This window comes from Petaurus breviceps, unplaced genomic scaffold (genome assembly GCF_028583685.1).
Source record: "Petaurus breviceps papuanus isolate PSGF00001 unplaced genomic scaffold, PetGlider_PUasm1.0 91133, whole genome shotgun sequence".
In the NCBI taxonomy this organism is placed as follows: Eukaryota; Metazoa; Chordata; class Mammalia; order Diprotodontia; family Petauridae; genus Petaurus; species Petaurus breviceps.
In genome coordinates, this window is record NW_027187419.1 from 15,227,149 (window position 1) to 15,250,478 (window position 23,330).

The 23,330-nt window shown below is 36.4% G+C and overlaps 1 protein-coding gene across 6 annotated transcripts in view; it reads right to left on the bottom strand.

Annotated features, from left to right (window-relative positions):
- The window catches only part of GRIA4 (glutamate ionotropic receptor AMPA type subunit 4), a 484,847-nt gene that overhangs the window by 42,626 nt on the left and 418,891 nt on the right, over positions 1 to 23,330 (bottom strand). For all 6 annotated transcript variants that reach the window (XM_069079653.1, XM_069079654.1, XM_069079659.1 and 3 more), the window contains one exon: positions 15,677 to 15,924. In XM_069079653.1, the coding sequence (XP_068935754.1) occupies positions 15,677 to 15,924 (248 nt within the window). The remainder of the gene's footprint in view (positions 1 to 15,676; positions 15,925 to 23,330) is intronic.

A 23,330-nucleotide genomic window follows, 5' to 3' on the forward strand; every position in this document is an offset into this window, starting at 1 on the left:
TTTTTTTTTTTTTTGCTGTTGTTTTTATGCAGTTTGTAGCCTTAGGACTTGAGACAGAAAAGAATCAGGTAGCTGCTTCCTAGTTATTGTAATGCAAGATGTATTTCTTTACCTGTGGTAGAGAAGAACCCAATTATCTGAGCTACAAAAAATGGATGCCCTAGATGGGTGTTTAGAAGAGTCTCATCAAAATTTTGTATAGATACAAAAGTAAGCACATAGGTCAGTAGCTGATGATTTCTAGGTCTTGGGTTTTTTTTTTTTTTAAGTATTAAGACTTGATATTATTTTCCATTACATTCCCTTCTGAAGCAATGTTTCAACGCCCTCAAAATTGTATTGCTGACTCCACAGACCTTCTCTCTTTACACTTTAGGTACAATCTAGCTACTTTGCCCATCTTTGTTCTCTAGACAGCACTTTACATTGGTCAAGAAAATGAACAGGTTTCATGAGGCTCAGCTTCATAACAGACTCAGAGAATTTCATTGTTGAAGGGAATCCCAGTGGTCGTCTAGCCAGACCTATACCTCAATAGAAATCTCCTTTCCAACATTCCTGACTAGGGGTTACCCAGCCTCCTCTTAAAGAGCTCCAATGAGTCTGACCTGCTGAGACAGGTCATTAGTTCCATTTTGGGATGACACTAATTTATAGAAAAGTCTTCTTTGTATCAAGCATAAATCCCTTGCACTGTAACTCCCACCTATTTTTTTCCTAATATATAATAAAAATAATTTCCTAATTAAGATCTTAATTTAGTGATTATCTTGGATAATTTCCAAATTTTTCTCTTTAGACTCCCATATTTGCAGTTCCAAAGTAATTAAAAAACTGAAATTAGTACTTAAAAAAATTCTGTCACTTTAAAAGTAGGTTTCTTATTATTCTGATTATGCTTTTTATTGTCTTTCAGAATACAAGAACATGATTGTCACAAATTTTTATTTTGTTTTGGTATGACCTATTGTGAACTTTATTACTTTTATGATTTTATTATTCATAATTGTTTCTCAAAACATACTGAGTGATTTACCTCAGCTTATTAAAACAATTGGTGTAATATCAGACAAGATTTTCTTAATAGTTTAGAATTGTTCTTTTGATGTTAAACCATCATAAATGGAAATGATTTCACAATCATTTTGTAATGGATTTATAATCTGTACTTATCTCAGGAAATAATGGTTTCTAGAAATGTGGCAGAATATTAGGCAAGGTAGAAAGTTTCACATTTAAAATCAAACATTTATCATTAGGTAAAGGTTTTATGATTTAAAAAAGGATAAATGCTTATTTCTCCTAGTAGAATCATCTAAGTGGATTAGAAATAATTTACTTTTCCTAGAAATCTGGCTACATAGATATGTAGATTTGGGACAATCAGTTTTTTTTTTTAACTGAGAGCATTGGTAATGAATATTTTCTGGATTCATAGAGAGACTTTCTATTTAGATGTTAATGAATGCATCTGATACACTACAATTGAGCCCCTTCAAAGGTACCTCAGAGACAGGGCACTATATACTTAAACAAAGAAAACAATGCTAGAATGGGTTGTTTTAAGAATAAACATACAAAAGAAATTGAATAATAGTTCTTGTTTGGATAATTTTGGTCAATTTGGCAGGAAATGTGGCAAGCTCAAAATCAAATTATTATTTTTCAGTTCATTTCAAGTGACTCAGCCCCCTTTCTTGAGTGTAAGTCCTACAGTGGTTCTATTCAAGTTGAAATTATCTTAGATAATAAGAGGAAGCTGACTTTCAATGCCTATGAGATAGGATTAAGGATTGAGAGCCAGTCCTAGAATCAGGAAGACCAAAGTTTCAATCTAGTCTCAAACATTAGCTGTATGACATGGGAAATCACTTAACCCTATTTGCCTCAGTTCCTCATCAATAAAATGAGCTGGAGAAGGAAATGGCAAACCATTCCAGTATCTCTGCCAAGAAAACCCCCGATGGGGTTATGGAGAGTTGGACATAACTGAAACAATGGAACATAAGGAACAATGGAACGTAAAGACTGGATCTATAATTTCACTGGTATAGGAAACTCCCAGGTGAAGGAGTTCTTCCTTTACCAATGCAGGTAGGTATCTTTTATAATAATAGTGATGTTAACAGATAGCATTTATATAGTGCCTTAATGTTTTCAAAATCCTTTACTTATTTTATCTTACTTGATCCTCACAGCAACTCTGTATAGTAGGTCAATAAGTTGTTGCAATTATTATTTCTGTTTTATAGATATGCAAAATGAATCTGAGAGAGATTTGGTCACTTATTTAGAGTCTCACACTTGCCTTGTTTGAAAGAAGATATGATTTGAGGTCTTCCTGGCTACAGGTTCAATGCATTAGTTCCTTCACCCCTTAGTTGCTACTTCTATGCAACAAATGGTCATGGTTACCTACTGACAGGTTAAATAACTGTGCCCAGGGTCACACCACCAGTATATGTCAAAGGCAGAGCTTGAATTTAGATTTTCCAGGCTTTGAGGCTAATTCCCTACCTACCACCCCATGCAATTGTTTGGTTGTTTCAGTCATGTTTGACTCTCCATGACCTGTTTGGTGCTTTGTTGTCAAAGACACTAAAATGAGGGGCGGCCAGGTGGCTCAGCAAGTAAGAACACTGGCTTCAGTGTCGGATGACCTGGGGTTCAAATCTGGGCTCAAATACTTAGCACCACACCCAGAAATAGCTGGCTGTGTAACCTTGAGCAAGTTACTTAACCCTGATTGCTTTAAAAAAAAAAAAGACACTAAAATGATTTGCCATTCCCTTATCCACCTCATTTTAGAGATGAAGAATTGAGGCAAACAGAGTTAAGTGATTTTCCCAGGGTCACATAGCTAGTCAGTGTCTGAGGCCAGATTTGAACTCAGGAAGATGAGTTGAATCTTCCTGACTCCAGGTCCAGCATTCTATATACTTCATCATCTACTTGCCCATGCCATACGATAGAACATATTTAAAAATTGTTGATAAAAAAATCTAATTACAAATTTTCCATATACTTGTGATGAAACAGATAGGAAAAGTTTTACCTAAAAGCGTGATTTGTGGAATAAATGATGGTGGCATGAGCTATAGTGGGTAGGCAGTTGTACTTGGAATTTAGGGTTGGTGAGCTTGGGTTTGAATCTTGCCTCCAATACATATGCTTTGTAAGATGATGTGAAATTATTTTGCTTCCCTAAAAGCCCAAATAAACAATAAAGATGTGCTATATAAGTGAAAGTTATTATTACTTTTATTTTAGAGCGAAAATAGAAGAAATGCCTTACAGTGCATTGAAAAGGCACTGGTATTGAAATTAGAAGACTTGGGTGCTTATCCTGGCTCTAAACCTTAATAGGGGCATTACCTTGTGCAAGTCATTTAAACTTTTCTGAGCTCCACTTTCCACATATGTGTAATGATAATAATAGTGCTTTTACTACCTACTATATGGGGATTATTGTAAGAAAGCATTTAGTAAATCTTAAAGTGCTAAATAAATATAACCTATTATTTTTTTACTGATGACAGGAATAATGATTTTATCAGTAGAGGGAGCTATTGTTGAGATATTAAATGATAAGAATAAGATTTGTCCTATTTAAGAAAGAACAATATTAATTACTACATTAAACTGTGGCTAACATCTTAGAAGCAGTCACACTGTAATCAAAAGAGGTGGATTGGAGACAGAGATCCTTGTTTTGAATTCCAGCTTTGCTACTTACTACCTGTGTGACCTGAGCAAGTCACTTACCTTCTCAAGGTCTCAGTATTCTCATCTATAAAATGAGAAGCTTGGACCAGGTGAACTTTAGGTCCCTTTTAGCTCTATACTTCTGATTCTATGATAAGACATATTTTGGAGCTATTGTCCCAACTCCCACCAGCAGTGATGAGTTGGTTTCTCAGAGTGTAACTACTACATTCTCTCAAGGCTCCAACTCTGAGGGTTTCAAGGTGTCTTTCTGGTGCTATATTGCTCAAAAGCCCCTTTTGCTTTGCTGCCTGCTCTGATTATCAGTGATATCAATTACTCAGCTGGACTTAATTTGCTTTAGAAAGGTAGTGTTTACCAAGATAATATAGTTGGTACAGGTGGAATAAATATATCCCTTAAAACATTTTCTCCCCCTCCCTCTCTCCTGTTCTGTGGCACACTACCCTACAAATACACAGAGTCCCAGAGCAAGTGCACTCAAGTTTAGAGAGCGCATATGGCAAAATGGTAATTCACAGCTCCTAAAATCCTTTTACTTGTGTCCTCAAGATGTTCTAAGGAATGATACCTTTTTTTCCTTCCTTCTTATCCTGATACTTTTCTCATCTCTTCTGGGCTATCCTTGGGTCCTGATATAGACACTCCAGACTACTGATCTGGGGAGGTTTCTGGGATGATGATGGGAAGCTGAGAAGTCCAAATTCCTTGGGACCTCCATGCTCACAAGGTCTTCCTCCAGTCAAGAGATGGGAGAGGGTAGGAGAGAAGGAGGAGCAGATCTGAAGTCAATATAACTCTATTTCTTCCCCAAACAAACTCCTTCTTAAAGCTTTAGTTGGACTTTTGCTCTTTTCCACTTGCTTGAACTAACTCCCTAGTTTTATATAGTTTACACAGGGCATGACCAAGTTTTCTTGGCTAATTTAAAAAGAAAAATCCTCTCCCACCTAAGGAGGTGCCAGACCTTGTTCACACCTGATGAACAAATGAGATGTGTTCTCATCTGATAAATATACCTGGGGTTGAATGGGGTGAAGTGATTTGATTCAAGCTTTATACTGTGGTCTTATAAAAAGAGGTTCACTGAAATCTATTTAGTTTTCCAATAAGCCTAATATTCATGAGTAGTGGATATTATCCTGAGAATCTCAGTGCCTTGATCCTTAGATATTAGGATTGCTACACCCCACTATTCCTAGGCATATTAGGTTTTGGTCAGGTTTTATATAAAGAAAATAATTCAGATATAGCCTGTGATATTCCAGAAGTAGAAGACTGACGAGTTCATTACAGAACTATAGCAACTTACTACCCAAAGAGTTGGGATGATGGGGCCAGATGTAGTAGGATTGTTATCTTCCTGGAATTCTCCTTCCTAAATGGGGAAGTCTGGAGACTAGAGTCCAATAAAAGTGACATAAAGATTTACTAAAAAGAATAATTTGCTATGAACATTCTTTGAATAAAGTAATAAACAGGGGTCATGTTGGCTATTCATGGTCTCTAAACTACAAGTAAGCATTTTATAACTGTAAACTTGAAAAATATTTACCATTTAGATAGTTATTATTGATAGTTATGTTCCTACATGTCTATGTTTGAAAGAATGTTGATTTTTCCATTTGTTCTTTATTGTGCAATATATATATAGACAAGGTAGATTGAAGGAATATGGATGTGTAATTTTTGTTTTGTTCTTATCTATAAGGCCAATGAATGGTACAATAGTGATAGTCACTTGTTATTCAAAACGGAAATTCATTTGGAGCAATGTAACTGCTGATCAGGGAAGACAGTTTTATGATAACCTTGATATATAAGGAAGACCTGAGTTCGAACCCTGCCTCTAAAACACGTTAACTTTGTAACCATGAAAGAGTTACAATCTATTAGTGTCCCAGGCAATTCTCTAAATCTCATGAATTACTAAGTTTATTACAGAAGAGTTACTGAGCTTCTTGGTAAAAGGTGTTTCCACACAGAAAGACTGTTGGAATACCCAACACCTAGCTGCTCCCCAGTCTGACCAAAAGGACAAAATGAAAAGTAAACCATTTCTGGTTCAGGGTGCACAAAGCAACATGGCTCCAATTCCCCTCCAAAGGGGAATGTGAATTTGTTACCACAGAAGTTTGTCAGTTTCAAAGCTAATTTTTTTGCTTTTTGGGGGGCAATGGGGTTAAGTGACTTGCCCAAGGTCACATGGCTTGTTGCCTTTTTTGTGTGTTAAGTGTCTGAGGCCGGATTTGAACTCAGGTCCTCCTGACTCCAGGGCGGGTGCTCTATTCACTGTGCCACCTAGCCGCCCCTCAAAGCTATTCTTAAAGGAAGGCAATGAAGCATTCATATTATGAGAGGTAATGTGGTATTAATGTGAAGGGTACTGGATTTGGTATCAGAGACCTGAGTTTCAATTTTGGGTCTGACAGACTGATGAAGTGGAAAGCACACTGGATTGAAGTCTGAGGACCTGAGCAACTTGAGCAATCAGTTATCATCTCAGCTTCAGTCTTCTCATCTATAGAATGTGCCTAATAACAATTGTACTCCTTATGTAGGGTGATCATCCTACAGGACCCAGTGGACAGAGTGGAATAAATGTGGAGTCATGAAGTCCTGAGTTAAAATATTGCCTAGAACACTTACTGGCTCCATGACCTTAAGTAAGTCACTTGCCCACTCTTAGTCTTAGTTTTATCATCAGTTAAATAGGGGTAGTAAGAGCACCAGCCGCACAGGGTTGTTGTGAAAATCAAATGAGAAAATATGATTAAAGTGATTTGCAAACCTTCAAGTGCTAAATAAATGTTAGCAATCATTATTGCTATTGTTAAAATTGTTGTATCTGTTATTGCTGTGAGGAAAGCACTTTGCAAATTGCTAACAATCAGAAAACATTTATTAAACATCTACCATGGGCCAGGCACTGTTCTAGGCACAGAGGATACAGCTATATAAATTTTATGTACCCATGAGATGTCACTTTGACATGACCCAATGATACCATGCCTTGGTAAAGGCACTAAGTGATTGTCTTCAACTGTGAGATGGAAGGGCATATAGATCATCTTTCTCTAGCCTGGGTTTAGATCTTTCTACTTCATTGGTCCTTGAAGGTAGCATCCTGGCATTCTTGCACGCATGGGCAGAATCAGGGGGCATAGGGACACTCTTCACATGTGGAGAGAAACCCTGATTCCCTAGTCTTTTGGTGTCAGATATTTGTAATTTTTCAGTCATCTTACATCTTCTAAATAAGTAAACAATTTTGATGAACTGTTAACATTGTTGCCTGAATTTCTTAAGAGCTTCCAAGCTCTGATGATTATGGAGTACATAGAGAGTTGGCCTCAAGACCTAAGTTTAAGTCCTACCTCTGATATACTGGCTGTGTGAATCATGGTAGCACCTACTGGTGTCTCCAGGCAACTCTTGATAGGCTACAGATTAGGCACTAAACTGCATTGGTAGAGAAAATTTCCTACAACAAGGAAATTACAGATCTGCCATCCTTCCCTATAGCCCTTGAACTGCCTTTCCCTATCCCCCCAATCCCAAGAGTTGCTGAACTTTTCAAGACCTTCCAAGTTGACTGAGACTCCAAGGCATTATGAAAGAGGCAGAAAAACTGGGTAAAAGTACTAGTACTTTGATTAGTACCTCTACCACTCAAATAGCTCTGGCCTAAGGCAAATCCCTTTACTTTATAAATCCTGGGTTTTCCAAGCTACAACACGAGAAGACTGGATGATTTTGAAGGGCATATCCGACTCTAAAGGTCCATTTCTCACTATCTTCCTTTAAAAATTCGTTTGTGGAATAGGTTATTTAAGTAATGGCACAAACAATTTGTAAAGGGACTAAATGCTGGCATGTTTTATCAAAGTGTTGACAGGCGATGGGGCTGAAGCATAGCAGATGTGAATTTTAGTTGAGACCTGACACTTAATCATTATGAAACCTTGGATTATTTACTTTGCTTCTTTGTGGAATTTCATTTGGTTATGATTCTCTGATCACTCACAGTGTTATTTTGGAGGATGACAAAGTAAATGATAGTGTGAGTTGCTATGTAAATGTCAAATAATGAATTAAAAAAAATCTTTGCAGCTGAATTCCTGCATAATGCAGCCAGAATATTGTTAAACAAGGCATTGCCACTTGAATCTACCTTCTCCATGAAATCTTTTCCCTGTTCCCTCCCAGCTGAAAGGGATCTTTTTCTTCTTAGATTTTCTTAAAGTATTTTCTTTGAATCTCTTTTCTGTCTTTATTTATGAATATGTCTGACTTTCTCCACTATTAGATAATATGCTCACCAAGGTCAGGGTCTGGGTTTATTCAATCAAAGAGCAAATATTTTGCAATGCTAGACACTGTGGACATAAATATGGAAATGAGGCCTCCTGCTCTCCTTCAGTTTATATTCTATCAATAGAGTATATAATATAGTGTGACGGGATAGATAATTGGATTTGGACATGAGTCCAAAGGGTTAAGGACCTGGGTAAAAATGCAACCTCAGACATTTTATGTCTCAATTTCTTCATCTGCAAAATGGGGCAGGTGGAAGAGATGGAATTAGACTCAATGGCCTCTAAGGTCCCACCTTACTCTAAATCTCTGATCCTATCATTACATTTATTAGGGAGTAGTGGGAAGGGAGTGATTAAAAAAATCTTTGTAGTCCCAGTGTCTAGTGCAATAGTATGTAATCAATAAGGGTATTTAAAAGTGCTTACTATGCTCAAGGGCCTCTGGTAGATTGGTAGATCTTTAGTAAAAGCTTGTTAAATTGAATAAATTGTAAATGTTGACTGGTGTCTTCAAAGTCAGGGATAAATCAATACTAGTTGAATGGTCATTAAACCATTAGATCCTCTTTCCTATAATGCCCTCCCCTCCTGCCCCCCCCCCCCAAAAAAAACCTCATGAATTTTGACAAATTATATCCCCATTAAGTTATATACAAGGATGACTCAACATGGGGGTGATGTTGGGATGTGGGATGTGTGTGTGTGTGTGCTAATTCCATTTTTGAAGGCTATGTCTTTCAGTGAAGGACAACTTTAGAAGGTCCTCCTAAAATGGAAAGGCTTTGAATATGGGCAGGTGGCAGACTGTGTGCCTTTCACTTTAGACCAAATTGAATAAAGGAAGACTCATGCCCAGAAAAATGGACACAAAGTAGTAATTTTTTTTAGGGGAGGATAAAAGCAATATATGAAACTATCTACCAAGGCATGAAGCTTGAGAGAATGAGTGATAGCACTGTCGGGACTCTTCACAGTAATGAATAATGAATGGACCTTGAATTATAGGAATATACATATGTAATGGAGAACTATGTAATTTTAACCTTTCTTCAGTTGTTTCTGAGACCCAAGAAGCAGTATGGTATAATGTGTAAAGAACTAGCTTTAGTGTCAGGAAGAAATGAATTTGTCTAGCTTGTGACCCATAATTGAAGTGTTATAAGGCTCAAGTCGCTTAACATCTCAGTACTCCAGCAGCTAAGATTATAACTTCCCAGAGGAGGTACTAAATTGCTTTAGTGCAGAATGAAATCACAGATCCAAATTGAGAACAAAAGAAAAATCTGGGACCTATATGCAAAACCTAGGACTCTTCATGCAGTGGAAATTCTTATGTTGCTTCTAGGACTAAGCATGCAGAAAGCCATGGATAGATTTATAAAGGTTCCAAAATGTAATTTTTTGCCCCACAACAGACAGGGTATTCATATAATTTGTCATGCTGTTCATCAGTTTCAAAATATGTTATGCCCTAAATAGAACTTCCATTGTTTATATCTGAGAAGCATTTCATGGACAATGGCTCTTCTTGCTTCTGAGTGACACTGAATTTCTGGATGTGTTTTGAACCTAAATCTGACAAATTGTACCCTAAAGCAAAATGCAAATATATGACAATAAAGATCTCCATGGCCATTCCTTGGCATGACAGCAGGCAGATGCGAAGAACTTATAAAGAATATTTTTCTTTTTTTTTTTTGTACTGCAAGGAAATTCTTCCCAATAAATTTTTAAAAAAGCACTTTAAAAGTTCAAAATCTACCTAATTCCTCAGCAGAAAGAAAAAAAGTTGAGCATGGTACATTTGAGGTTAATGGCTCCATGATAATTCACTTGACCTCACATGTATGACTTAATTTATCTTACACATAAATTATGTCTCATAGTTCACTGTAGTTTGATGCTAGGATATAGTTCAACATTAGTACAATTTTATTATTAAATAAACTGAAATCTATCACTTTAAATCTGCCAAGGGAACTTCCCAAAATAACAATTCTAAATTTCTAATATTTGTCACAAGGGAAAGTGGTATGATAAATAATTTTACATTCTACATATGGTAGCAATACCTTTGTATTTTCCTAATCTACTCCACAAATTGGAGAAAAAATATTGTTTGACCCATAGGGTCCACTGTATCCATGATAATTTGGAAATATAAATTTGTATGGAATTGCTGATGAGGGTTAGGGCATTGTAAAATATACCTCTTCCTTCAAAGAAACCCAAACCAGGGTAATTCAAATAACTTATTTCCAATTCTCCTTTCCTCCACCTCCCAAATACTCTACTTGTTCTGTGAAAGGCACATGATGTCCCTAGTTTTTTTTACTGACACTCTCCATTACCATGGCCCCAGCTACCTTGCAGCTGGGCATGGTCAAGTTGGCATGTTACCAAGTTGGTGCAACTGTGTCTCATTCTTTTCATATCCCACACATTGATAAAAGATCCCTGAGCACACTGCTTTCTTTTGAAACATCAATTCTTTGTGGTAGTAAATACATCTTGTTTTCAGCTCTGGCACACAAATATCTTTCAGAGAAGGGAGCCTAAGTTTGAATGATAATCCATCATTTTTGGAGAAGACGATGGATGATGCATCTGACAGCTGGAATAATGCACTTGGCCTCAAATACAAGAGATTAAGAGCAAGTGGTTGGTTGTGAGTCAAGTCTGGAAATTTCCCCTGGACCAGGGAAAAATTCCAAGTATGGTCTTTTCTTTCTTAGCGTTATATACAGACTTCAGAATACTGTGAATTTCCTTATGAAAAATATTTTGATTTAGCTGGTAATAATACTTATGAGAATAAAAATTAGACAATTCTTTCTCAAAATATGATAGCATATAAGAGATTACCTCATTTCTTAAATGGCATTAAATTAGATTCTATTCTTACTTTTTCTTGCTTCCTTTACTTGCTATGGACATGCTTTTACAGACAGTTAAAAAAACACTTAAAAACTGAAAGTTTTAAAATAATGCTGCATATTATTAATGCTTATTATCTGAGTAATCAATTGATTTTTGGGTGAGCAGCCAAATTAAATAAAGAACAAGTTGAAGGTTTCTGTTTCCAAGAAGCCAGGGTTGCTCACATGTAAAGTAGGCTCTTGAAATAGTCTTAAGTCAAGGCAGTCTCTCGACACATTTCCTCCCTCCAGACCCCCATCTTCCTGAGGTAAGGGCATAAGGCTTACCTATTTCTGTAGGAGATAATCTTGGGGGAAAAATCTTGCTGCCTCTGGCCTTTCACTCTCACAGTTTATCTCAACCTTCTGACATTTACAGTTTCAGTGTACACATTCTTCTAGACTTTCCCTCTTTGCAGGCTTAGTTTTCACAAATGATAAGTTTAATAACTTTAACACACCTGGCAATCTGCTTCTTACTTGTCACAACCCAAGTCCCGTCAGTACTTTCTCCATACACTATATGGATTGTCCCGTTTCTCCTACGTGATGCTCCTCCTCATGTTTCTGTGCATTTGCATTGGCTGCTCCCTGTACTGGAACACTCACTCTACTCCCCACACCTCTGCAAATTCCCAGTTTCCTTCAAGACTCAGTTACAATCCTACCTTCTTCAGAAGACCTTTCCTAATGCTTTTAGCTAAGATGCCTTCTTCCCGAAGCTCACATTCCATCCATATGCATCTTATAAGTCTTTAGGCTTATGCATGTTTTCTGTCCTTATTTAATGTAAGATTCTTGAGTGTAGGGACTATTTTTGCTTTTTCTTTAGATCCTCAGAACCGAGCACAATGCCAGGAATGTGGTGAATGCTTAGTGACTGACTGTAGTGCATTTGAAAGAACACTGGATTTGGATTCACAGGAGCTGAGTTCCAACCCTTATTCTAAGGGTTTCCACCTGTGTGACCTACAGTAAATCCTTTATCTTCTTCGAGTTTCCTCATCTGAAAGTACTGAATTAGATGACTTCCAAGTCACTGTTAGCTCTAGTTGTATGATTTTATTGCCAGTAGCCATCAGGCATTGCCCTCTGGTCTCTTGCAAAATTGGTAAAGATGCAAATTAGCAGCAATCACTTAGTATCTGTAATACTTTCCTATGCAAGCACGATGTACACACTTATATTGAATTGCATAGATAGTATCTTCTTTACTCTAAACCATAAAGGTAGAGAGTAATCATCACTGACAGCTGTACTATTTTTAAAAGCACTGTTGAAATAGTAATCAAACTTAATATCTATGATAACTCTTTAACTATTTGACAAAATAAAATTCTAGGGGTGGCTAGGTGGCTCAGTGAATCTAGCACTGGCCCTGGAGTCCAGGAGGACCTGAGTTCATATCTGCCCTCAGACACTTAACACTTACCAACTGTGTAACCTTGGGCAAGTCACTTAACTCCAATTAAGTGTTCCTGCCTTCCCCCTCTCCAAAAAGCAAAAATAAAATAAAATTCTACCAAAATAAAAAAGGTTCAGGTATTGACTTTTCACTTTTATTCTGTATTCTTTCCCTCCTCTTCCATGTGACATTTATTTTGGTTCATTTCCCACTAATAGAGAAGTTTAGAAATTTTAACACCTCACAGAACATTAGAAGCAGGTTGCTACTTGCCAGTCACTTCTTTTTGCCTTCTGGATAAGCCTGCAGAGACGGAAAGAATACTTTTTGGGCTTAGTGTGGAGGGTGTGTGTGGAAGAGGAAGTGAAGGGAGTCACTTTGCTGCTCAATGAATCAAAGCAGCAGGATTTTTGAGAAAGCAATCTTTGTTTGGATTTCTAAAGGCTTGTCTAACACTTGGACCTATAGACAATGGAAAAACTAACAGAGAGTTCACTAAAAAAATGAATGACACTGGGCAAACAAAGCTCTAGTTAAAAAGCTTGGCACCACAGGGCAACAGGCTTGGTCTCAGCTGGACTAGTAAGGGAAGAATGGTCCCAATTCATTCTGGCATCCTAGCTGCAGGATGATCCTCCAGGAGCTTGCCACCAGAAGCCTCAAGCAGTTCATTATTATCTGAAAGCTTTACCATCTATGTACAAAATGATTATTTATCCTGCCCTTAGATTATTTTTTTTCTTTCTAATTAAAGTAGAATCTCAACAGAATATGAATTCATGGCCCATGAACAGGGGCAGGTGAAAGCTACTTGGCCTCTATAGCCCTAGTGAGATTCTAAAAGGCATGGAGAGATGACTGAAGTTTTGGTATGCAAAGTCCAGCTTGCTCAGGAAATTGTGGTGTGTATATAAAACAAAGCACATAAACAAATTCTGCCTCCAGGAAGCTGTGCCTAACAATTACCTCATTAACAAGGCCAAAAGAAGGACAGGAAAGAGGGGGAACCCACTGGCTCATTATTATACAGCTCTATACAGAAGAAGCTCTTCAGCTTCTCCCCAAAACAATCCCAGTAGTGTGGGATTTGACAAAGTGGCACATTTAAGACCAAATTTGGTTGTAATTAATGGGAGTCAGGCGCAACCACATCTGAGGGCCAAATTCAGTCCTTGGAGTTTGACATTCATCAGTAGAAATAGAAAGAATAAAGCAATTAATGTTGATTAAAAAACATTGATCCATATACCAGTGAGATAATAAATGTGCAAGTGCTTTCCAAATTGTAAAGCACTCCATACATAGAAAGTCTCAGCATCAATGTAGTCTTTATCTTTACCCTTCCCTTCTTTCCTCCCTCTCTTTTCCTTCCTTCCTTCCTTTCTTCCTCCCTTCCTTGCTTCCTTCCCCAATATCCTCCTTCCTCCCTTCTTTACTCTTCTACTCTTGTAACTGTCCTTTTGATAGAAAGCTGGTACCAGGTCCCATTGAACACATCTCCAACTTTAGATACCTGTACTTAGAAAAGGAATCACCCACAAGTTAGGGCTGCTTATTTAGAGAAAATAATCATACTTAGTATGTATATACAGTTTTCTGAATGGTTGAAATATTGTTGGTTCCTTCCATTTGGGATGAATTCTGTGATAGATTATTTTCTGGCATGCTTCTATTTCCATTGTAATTTCTCATAAATTGAGCTAAGGAGTTGCCAATGGCTATGTCCACATATCTTATTCCCTCACAACTGGTTGTTTTGTTCTATTTCCTCCTTTTTTTAGTGTATCATACCATGCTCTACTAGAAATATCTCTTCATATAATGTAAATATTTTAAAGTTATCAATTAAAGAAGTTATTCCTAGCAGTGAGAGGTAGTGGTAGAGAGAGTCCTGAGGTAAGGAAGACCTGTATCCAAGTCCTGTCTGTGATATTATAGCTGTACAAACATGAACAAGTCACTTAACTCAGGTAACTCTGAGTACAAGATAGAGAAAATTTGCTGATCTGTATTGGTGGAGGAAGTTTCCATACAGGTGATTCCCTACAGACAATAAATTATCTCTGGAAACAACATGGGAATGAAAAATTTTCTAATGGCATAAACTTCTTTCTGATAATAGTATTTTCTTACATCTAGTATATTAACAGTCATTGAAAAAGGGTGATACAATTCTAATGGTCTTTTCCTTTGAGACTAGGCAATGGCACTGTTCCAGTGTCTGACTGGTAACACTAATCTATTTCCTTTTTTTTATTATTATTGAAAACATTGATTTACTCTTAGTTTTTGCTCTGAATGTGTTAGATTCATGCACTACTGGCAAATGAAATACCAACATTCTGATGGAGACTAAGTGGTGCAATTACTTCCTGTTCTCCAGTTCTGTTTCTGTCTTAAATCTGATGCAAATGTGATGATCTCCACAACTCCTCAGCAGCCGTCAGTGCTTAAAGAGGATGTGGAAATCTGTCTCTTTTACCATGGTGTGAATTTCAATGTCCAAGATGGAGAGAATAGAAAGAAAAGATTTTTATGGTTTGCTTAAGAATGAAATTTTCAGTTTTCAGTTGTGGACGATTATGCCCCAAAGCTGTGCTTATAGATCCCATATTTGATATCAAAACCTAAGTATTTTGTGGTTATATGGATAATAATAAGGCTAGATTCTAGTGATCTTACTTATACCACACTTCCATCAAAATCTGTGGGAATGTGACTGGAGTAAGACCTATGGAATCAGAGCCTACTTTCCTTCCATTAACTGAGAGTTCACCTACTTTCATAAATGCATGTGCTTATTCTTTGAAACAACCTCAGGTAAAGCTAAAATAAGAAGATGCCACAAATGTAACAAAACACTGAAATGGAACACTGGTTCATTGGTAAGATAGGTTGGTTATTTAGTGCTTTAACAAGCAACTTCTGAATTAGAAACTATCAGCCACTAACAATATGAAAAAGTTCTAAAATTGTTACTATAACAATGATAGTACTAAATTTTGTGCCTATCATGTCAATGAAACATAAAATTAGGTTTCACCTGAGTTTTAGGCCAACTAGAAGCAGCTAGTGTAAAACCAGGTTGATTTTTATATGGCCTTGAAAGGTCTATGTCAATTCTCAAGTTAGTCATTCTAAAGTTAAAAACAGTTACCTGTTTGTTGACCAAAAATATGAAATGGAGGAAAAGAAAAAAAAAATAACATACCATGTTCACACACAAAACAAAAGAATTCTATCAGGGACATCAGGGAAGGTGGAATACTATAACAACACATGTTATATTGTTATACTATTCCACCCACCTTAATGAGGAACCCTTAGGCGTTGCTACTCCATAGCCTTTCGAATCCAGATTTCCTCCAACTTTCATGGTGTCACATGGCTTTCGCTGTTCAATGTATTCATTCATAGTAGACTCCAGGAGGAAGGCAAATTTTCCCTTGGACTTGCGGACACGTGCTACTCCCTCAGCTGTAGTCCTAGTGAACACTGAAGGCTCGGCTGATTTCATGTAGGTCCACATCTTTTCATAGACAGCTATTTTTGATCTCTGGAGGAAATCAAAACAAAATTTAATGTTGGAAGGAATAAAATATTAACATTGACTTAGTGATTAAAATATATTCTCTCATTGCCCTTCAGTTGTCTCCCCCGGCTCCAGTTTGCTAAATAATATCTTCTCCAATTCTAGGAACTCTCTTCTATAGTTTAAAATTGGAATCTATTTAAAAAAGATGCTTAATGGAACTGATTGAGATACTGTGCTAGGTGACACAGTGGATAGAGTGCTGGGTCTGGAGTCAGGAAGACTCATCTTCCTGAGTTCAAATCTGACCTCAGATTTGAGTTTATTGTTAGTTACGTGACTCTGGGTAAGTCACTTAATCCCATTTGCCTCAGTTTCCTCATACATAAAATGAGCTGGAGAAGGAAATAGCAAACTACTCCTGAATCTTTGCCAAGAAAACTACAGCAAGGTCATGAAGAGCAGGACTTGACTCAAATGACTGAATAACAACAGTAACTGTGTTCTGTTACTTAGTAGGGCAGGGGATCATAGGACCAAAGATTAGGGGCTGAAAGGTACCTTAAAATTTATCTAGTTCAATATCCTCATTTAAGAGATGAAGAAACAGAGGCCCAAGGAAGAGAAGTGACTTATTTGAGTTCACTGAACCCATGTCCTCTGACTCTAGGACCAGTGTACTTTCTATTGTACTACAGAAATTCATGCTCTTATGACTTTAAAATAATATTTGACACAAGAACTCAATATGTTCACAGTAGCCATGTCATGCTAATTACTACACTCAGTTAAAAAAGGAACATGATATTCTAAAAGTAGAAGATTCTGAATATTATTGGCCAATTTGAATCATATTTTTGTAACAAAATTACATTAAAATTCAAATACATAATAAATTAGTTGCTTTAAACTTTCTAAAAATGTCTTTTAATACCAAAGTTGTTTACTAGTGCAAACAGACTAAACTTTTTTGTCTCAAAGTGTTGTTGATGGTTGCTTACATTAGTAATATTTACAAAAGGGTAAATTCATAGAATAATCATGCAGCCACAAAATAGGAGACATTAACGGTAGCCCACAAACCATAAATCCATCCACAAGAATAAAGCAATTAACAGAAATTTTATGTTTTAGATAGCGGCAAAAACAAAACCAAGATTTCTAGATAATATACAGAAATGATCTTTATTTCATCAAGTTCCTGCTTTATGACAGCAAAGAGTTCCAAGTTTATTTACTTCAGCTAAGAAATAGGTTTGGTTTTGTGAATTTTTCATAAGGAAACTCATTTGGATATCATTTCACCCACTAAAATTACTTAAATCATCTAAATTATTTCCTGGTATCTGAATTAAACATCTGATATTTCATCTGCATGCAGAGTTTCTAATATTAGGAAACCTTGAATCTTGTTGGATAATACATGGGGACAAGCAGATTTATATTTGACTTCACAGCACTCTATCAATAATAACTTATGACATTTTGGATCTAGATTTACATCTGAAATTGTTGAGAAAGTTTATTAATATTTAAACTCCTTCATAAGGTCAAAGGATATCTAAATATACTTTCTTTCCTATCATTACTTAGGTGAATTTGTTGGTAGCCTCTCCAGAACTTTTTATGTGGTGTTTAATAAATATTTGCTGAATTGGATATGATCAAATAGAAAGGATTTCTTAAAGGACTTACAGATATTCTAAACAATTGAGACAAAGACTTGTTTTGGGATCTAGTAGTCCCAAAGCCTACTTTTGGTATCAAAGTAATCTTGGAAGTTACAATCATTGGGATCTAGATTATTAGGCTGTAACTGAAATGTGAGTTTTATGCCTTTCTTGTTCTTATGAACTCTAAAATGCCATATCAGTGCAAGCTAGTAGTAATAACAATGAGAATACAATTGTCCATGGAAAGAGGTTCAGGTTTGGGACTCCAAGTGCAGATAACTAATATGAATATGACTCTTTGATAACTCACTGTGTACTGTAAATATCTACTCCTTGGTTGGCAAATGGAAAATGTCTCAAGACACAAGGAAAGTGTGGGGTATGGCAAGTCAACTATAGATATCATAATCTACAGAGATGAAGAAAGGGATTCAATGCCCATCTCAGAGTTCTCATGGTAGGATAGAAGCATAAAATTCTCCAAACTAAACACTCAATTGAAAGAGGAGCTTTTGTATCTGCCCTTAGCCAGGGTCCCTCCATTCCCCTAATTTAGAAAAGACCTTGAATGACATTCAGTTCAATCTTCTGGAAAAATCAAATTCTTTCAGGTTGTTTCAGCTTTGTATATATTTATATATGCATATGGACTCAGTCTTCAAAGAATGTAAGCTCTTTGAGGACAGGGCCTGCTTCTTGTTTTCATATTCCTTATAGCAAATACAGTATTTGGAACATGGCAGGACTTATTAAATTGCTGCTGATTGATTACTAACCAGAGTCTGCCCATGGGGCACTTAGAAAAGCTAATAATTCAGAGGAGAGTTGTTCAATAGAAAATTTACATTTCCATTCCTGATTTTCCTAATTTTGCAGTGTAGTTTCCCCAAAGATGAATAAGCTTATCCTGCTGAAGCTCTCCATTCTCTTCTGTTTTCTGGGACAATAGAGTATATCTGTACCAAGCATGTGAAATATGATAAGTGAGTGTGTCAGAAAAATGGGATTTTGCTTCCTGAATTGCAAGTAGCTGGATTTGGATTTGAGAAGGAAGGTTTATGGAAGTGACAGGTTCACTATGATGATTAGGATCCTGACTTTTGCCTTCTTTGATGTTCTATAGACAGTACCAGTGTGGACAATAATTTTGCATTGATAAATCTCTGATACAAGATTTGGTACCCCCTATTCTCCTTTCCATCCATAGGTTATGAAAGATGCTGACAATGAACCTCATTCCTCACACCTGAATAATTGTCTCTCTAGGCAGCAGGTATTTTGTATATTTGTATCATTACTTTTGTCTAGCCTGTTTGTCTATATCTGCCCATAATATGACTAGAAAAAAGGTTTTTTTTTTTTATGCAGAAGCATAGAGCTGACCAAGTCTACAGAAGAAAAGAATGATAAAGACAATTTGCTTGGAAATAATTTTAAACAGACTTAGGCATTTTATTTTATTTTATTTTGTTTTGATTTTTTGGAGGGGGGGGAGGTAGGGCAATTGGGGTTAAGTGACTTGCCCAAGGTTACATGGCTAGCTTTTCTGTTAAGTGTCTGAGGCTGGATTTGAACTCAGGTTCCCCTGACTCCAGGGTCAATCCTCTATTCACTGTGCCACCTGCTGCCCCTAGACTTAGGCATTTTAAAGGAACTCAGAGAACTTTATAAAGGGGAAAACAGCATTAAAACATAGACCTGTGCCAATTATTAGGCAATTTTCTAAGCACTTAAAAATAGTCTGCTAGGAGAGGATGTGGAAAAATTGGAATACTAATGCATTGTTGTTGGAGTTGTGAACTGATTCAGCCATTCTGGAGAGCAATCTGGAACTATGCCCAAAGGGCTATAAATAAGTGCTTACCCTTTGACCCAGCAATACCAATACTAGGGTTATATCCTAAAGAGATCAGAGAAGTGGGAGGAGGACATGTATGTACAAAAATATTTATAGCAGCTCTTTTTGTGGTGGCAAAGAATCTGAAATCAAGGGGATGCCCATCAATTGGGGAATGGCTGAACAAGTTGTGGTATATGAATGTAAAGGAATACGACTGTGCTATAAGAAATGAGGAGCAGATGGACTTCATAATAACCTGGAGAGACTTATACAAATTGATGCTGAGAGAGAAGAGCAGAACCAGGAGAAATCTGTACACAATCACAGATCAATGTCTGTGTGACAACTAACTTCAATAGACTGGGCTCCTCTCAGCAATGTAAAGTTATGACAACTCCAAAAGATTCATGATGAAGATACCACATCCAGAGGAAGAGATGTGGAGCCTGAATGCAGATTGAAACAAACTACTTGCTGTGTTTCTTTTTCATGTTTTGTTTTGTTCCCTCTTTCCCACTGATCATTCTATCAGTTATAATCCTTCTTTACATCCTGACTAATGATTACTATGAAGATATTTGTAGATCCTATATTTGAGTGCATGCCACCATGATCACCAGGAGGGGAAAGGCAGGGGGAGAAAATTTGAAACTCAAACTTTGGAAACTTGAAACTTTGGAACTGAATGTTGTAAACTAAAAGTAAATAAACAAACCAATTTAATTAAAAATATAGTCTGCTAAGGCATATCTCTTAACTGAATTGAGATGTGAAGGAAGATTGAAATTGAATAAACTTTTGAGGCAACTCATTAAGAAATAACATTTAAATACAGTCTACAAAGAATATATTACACTATTAAAAAAAGCAAAATATTCTTTTAAAGGAAAAAAATATTCTTTTACATGCCACTTTTATACGTTTTAAAATGCCCTGATCTTTAGAATTTCAAGATTATGTTGTAACATTTGCTTAAAATACATATTATGTACACAAATGTAAGGAGGGATTGAGCTCTTTTAAAACAAGATAAAGGTATAATGACTAAAAGAACCCTGTCTGAGAAATTGTCTAAAATTTCTGTCTGAGAAAATTGACTAAAACATGTCAAGTGAAGACTAGGTTGTGAGATGAGAATTACCCTTGAAAAGAAAGTATCAATACTTAGTTGAAGATGCTATCACTAACAATAGAGCCAATCAGCTTCAGATCAACAGGATTGGACCACATTTCTACCAGTCCATACAGGCAGGAGATCTTGCACTGCCATTCTTCATCTTTATTCTAACTTAAAAGAGAGCAGGGTCGAGAGTCAGAGGTCAGAAGGGAAGCACAGCAGTTTTCTCTGGGCTTTATCTAGGACTGAAAGAAGTTTGTTATTTGATATGTTAGAATAATAAGAATCATATTAAAATGATGCTGAATGGAAGCAGAAAAAAAATGAGGCACAACAAACTTGAAAATTAGTCAAGTATTGAGACTTTTGTACCTCAAATTCTGTGCCTATAATACGATCTGTCTGAAGCTCATCACACTATTGTGAGTATAACACTTAGTATAACCAATTTCTGATGCTGAAGGAGGGAAGATAGGTCAAGCAAATATCAGTGGTTGGATTAAACAGTTATGTCTCTGTTTCAAGCAATTGAAAATAACTATCTGATATTTTTATTTTTGATATCTATTAAAGAAGAGTTGTAAGTAATAAAACTGTATCTGATAATAAAGAACTTAATTTCCTTTAAAGGAAAGGGAGTAGTCTATATTCTTGTATATTTCAGAACTCTTGAACCTAGAAAAGTGTCTAGAACTGAATAAGTGCTTAATAGATGCTTATGAATTGATTAAAAAAAAACACAGCAAAATTCCAAATAGTTTTATATTATTATCAATGCAAGATTTCTGGCAATACAAGCAAACAACTTGTACTTGACCCTTAAATTCTCCAACTATTCAGAAGGTATTTAATGACCTAAGCTTCTCCTTGAAGCAAAAGTGATCTAAAAAAAAAAAAAACAACAAACCTTCCCTGCCTCCAAACTAATAGCCTTTTCCTGATGTTGCATCACTATGAGACATGTAATTTCCCAGTTTCTAAAGAACCAGAAAGTACCCCAAAGAGTAACAAAAAGCATCATTATGGGTGTGAGTAGGCTGTACCACATCCCTAAGAAAGAATTATGCAAAAGAAGGGTAATGGATATTGTTGGAGCATTGCATGACCAGAAAAGAAGGTGGAAATAGCCAGGAATAACCTAGGCATATCTTTGAGCTTCATTGGTGTGGATGCAATGTTGAGTGGACCCCTGTGAAGGATATATAAAACTTGAGCATGAGTCACACAAGATAGGTAGGTAGGGATGGATCGTGGTCTCCCTTGCTGCAGAAAGGATCTACATCAATGACATGATGTCTATCAAAATTTCAAAGGAGAAAAAAAAGATTTTTCTGCTGGTAACATTCATCCAAAGTGACAGATGTGAAAGTCAATATTTCTTAGAATCAGAAAGCAATTAAACAGAATTGAGTAGAGTCTAGATTTTGTTTATGATCTCTGTCAAATTAAAAAAAAAAGGCCAAAGTGTACAAAATTATCTTTATATTCTGGTAGTATGGATTTGTTATTTTAAAGGGGTATATTGAAGTTTTAACTCCTTTACTATCTCTTTTATAATTGTGAGAAGTATGTCATTTGTAAGTCATGTTCTTACTAAAAAATATAAAATAAATGGGAAGCAGTTGGATTAGAAGCCAAGTCAACAAACATTTACTATGTGCCAAGTTCTGGGCTCAGCCCGGAGAATAAAAATGCAAGAAGAAAGAGAGCTTCTGCCTTTAAGGAGCATACTTTCTAATGGGGGAAGAATACAAAAAGGCAACTGAAAAGGAGGTGGGGGGGCATAAGAATGGACCCTGGAGAGGAATGAAGACATAGCTGGCCTGGGCATTTTCTTTCAAATAGTGTTTCTGGGAAGAATCCGATAATCAGAAGAAAGGGCCTCGAGGGCAAAGATTATTTCCAGTGGGAGAAGTCCAGGGGTTGAGTGAATTTCCAGGGTGAGGAGCCTTCTGTGGCTTGACAGAAAGTTTAGAGATTCAGGAATGGAGCATGCAGAAAAATGACTTAGAACACCATCAGACCTTGGAGAACCCTTCCACCTATACATCTATTATTCTAATTTCATACAAAATTCTTCATTACACTAGCTTTGATGGTATCTGAAATGTAGTAGTCACAATGAATATTTATTGATTGATTAATTATCTCATGAATATCTTGCAATGTGTTTTCTTTTTCTAGTAGGTTGTATAGAAGAACAGAAATTCTACTAAGGCCTCCTGCACATAAGAAACTTGAAATAACATTCTGAGCAGTAACTATATACTATCTGCCTTTGTCATTACACTGGCAACTAATGTTGTCACTTCTTCAAATCTAAACTATGATAATAAGTCAATTACATCTAAAAATCAATTTATTCAAGCACAGTAAGAATAATGATGTATAAGCACTGTAACTGTTAAAAGTATCATTTTTTTTTCTGACAAGTACAAGTCATTGCCAAGTGCCTCTATAGTTCTACTAACAAGGATAAAAATAACATAATATACACAAGTCTCATATTAGGCACAAAAACTCACTGGTGGATTCAGAAGCAATTTATCACCTTGGTCATTGCCAGGGGCAGAACAGTGGAGTAAATAAATGCAATATTACTATGTTCTTATGAGAAAATATTTGTGATGTATAGAAAAATACACTTCAATCTCCTCAATCAAGCTAACAAATGGTTCATTGAAAGCAGTGCCAGTCTCGAGGGAGGGAGAGACAGAGAGAGAGACAGAGAGACAGAGACAGAGAGGGATAGACAGAGAGAGAGAGAGAGAGAGAGAGAGAGAGAGAGAGAGAGAGAGAG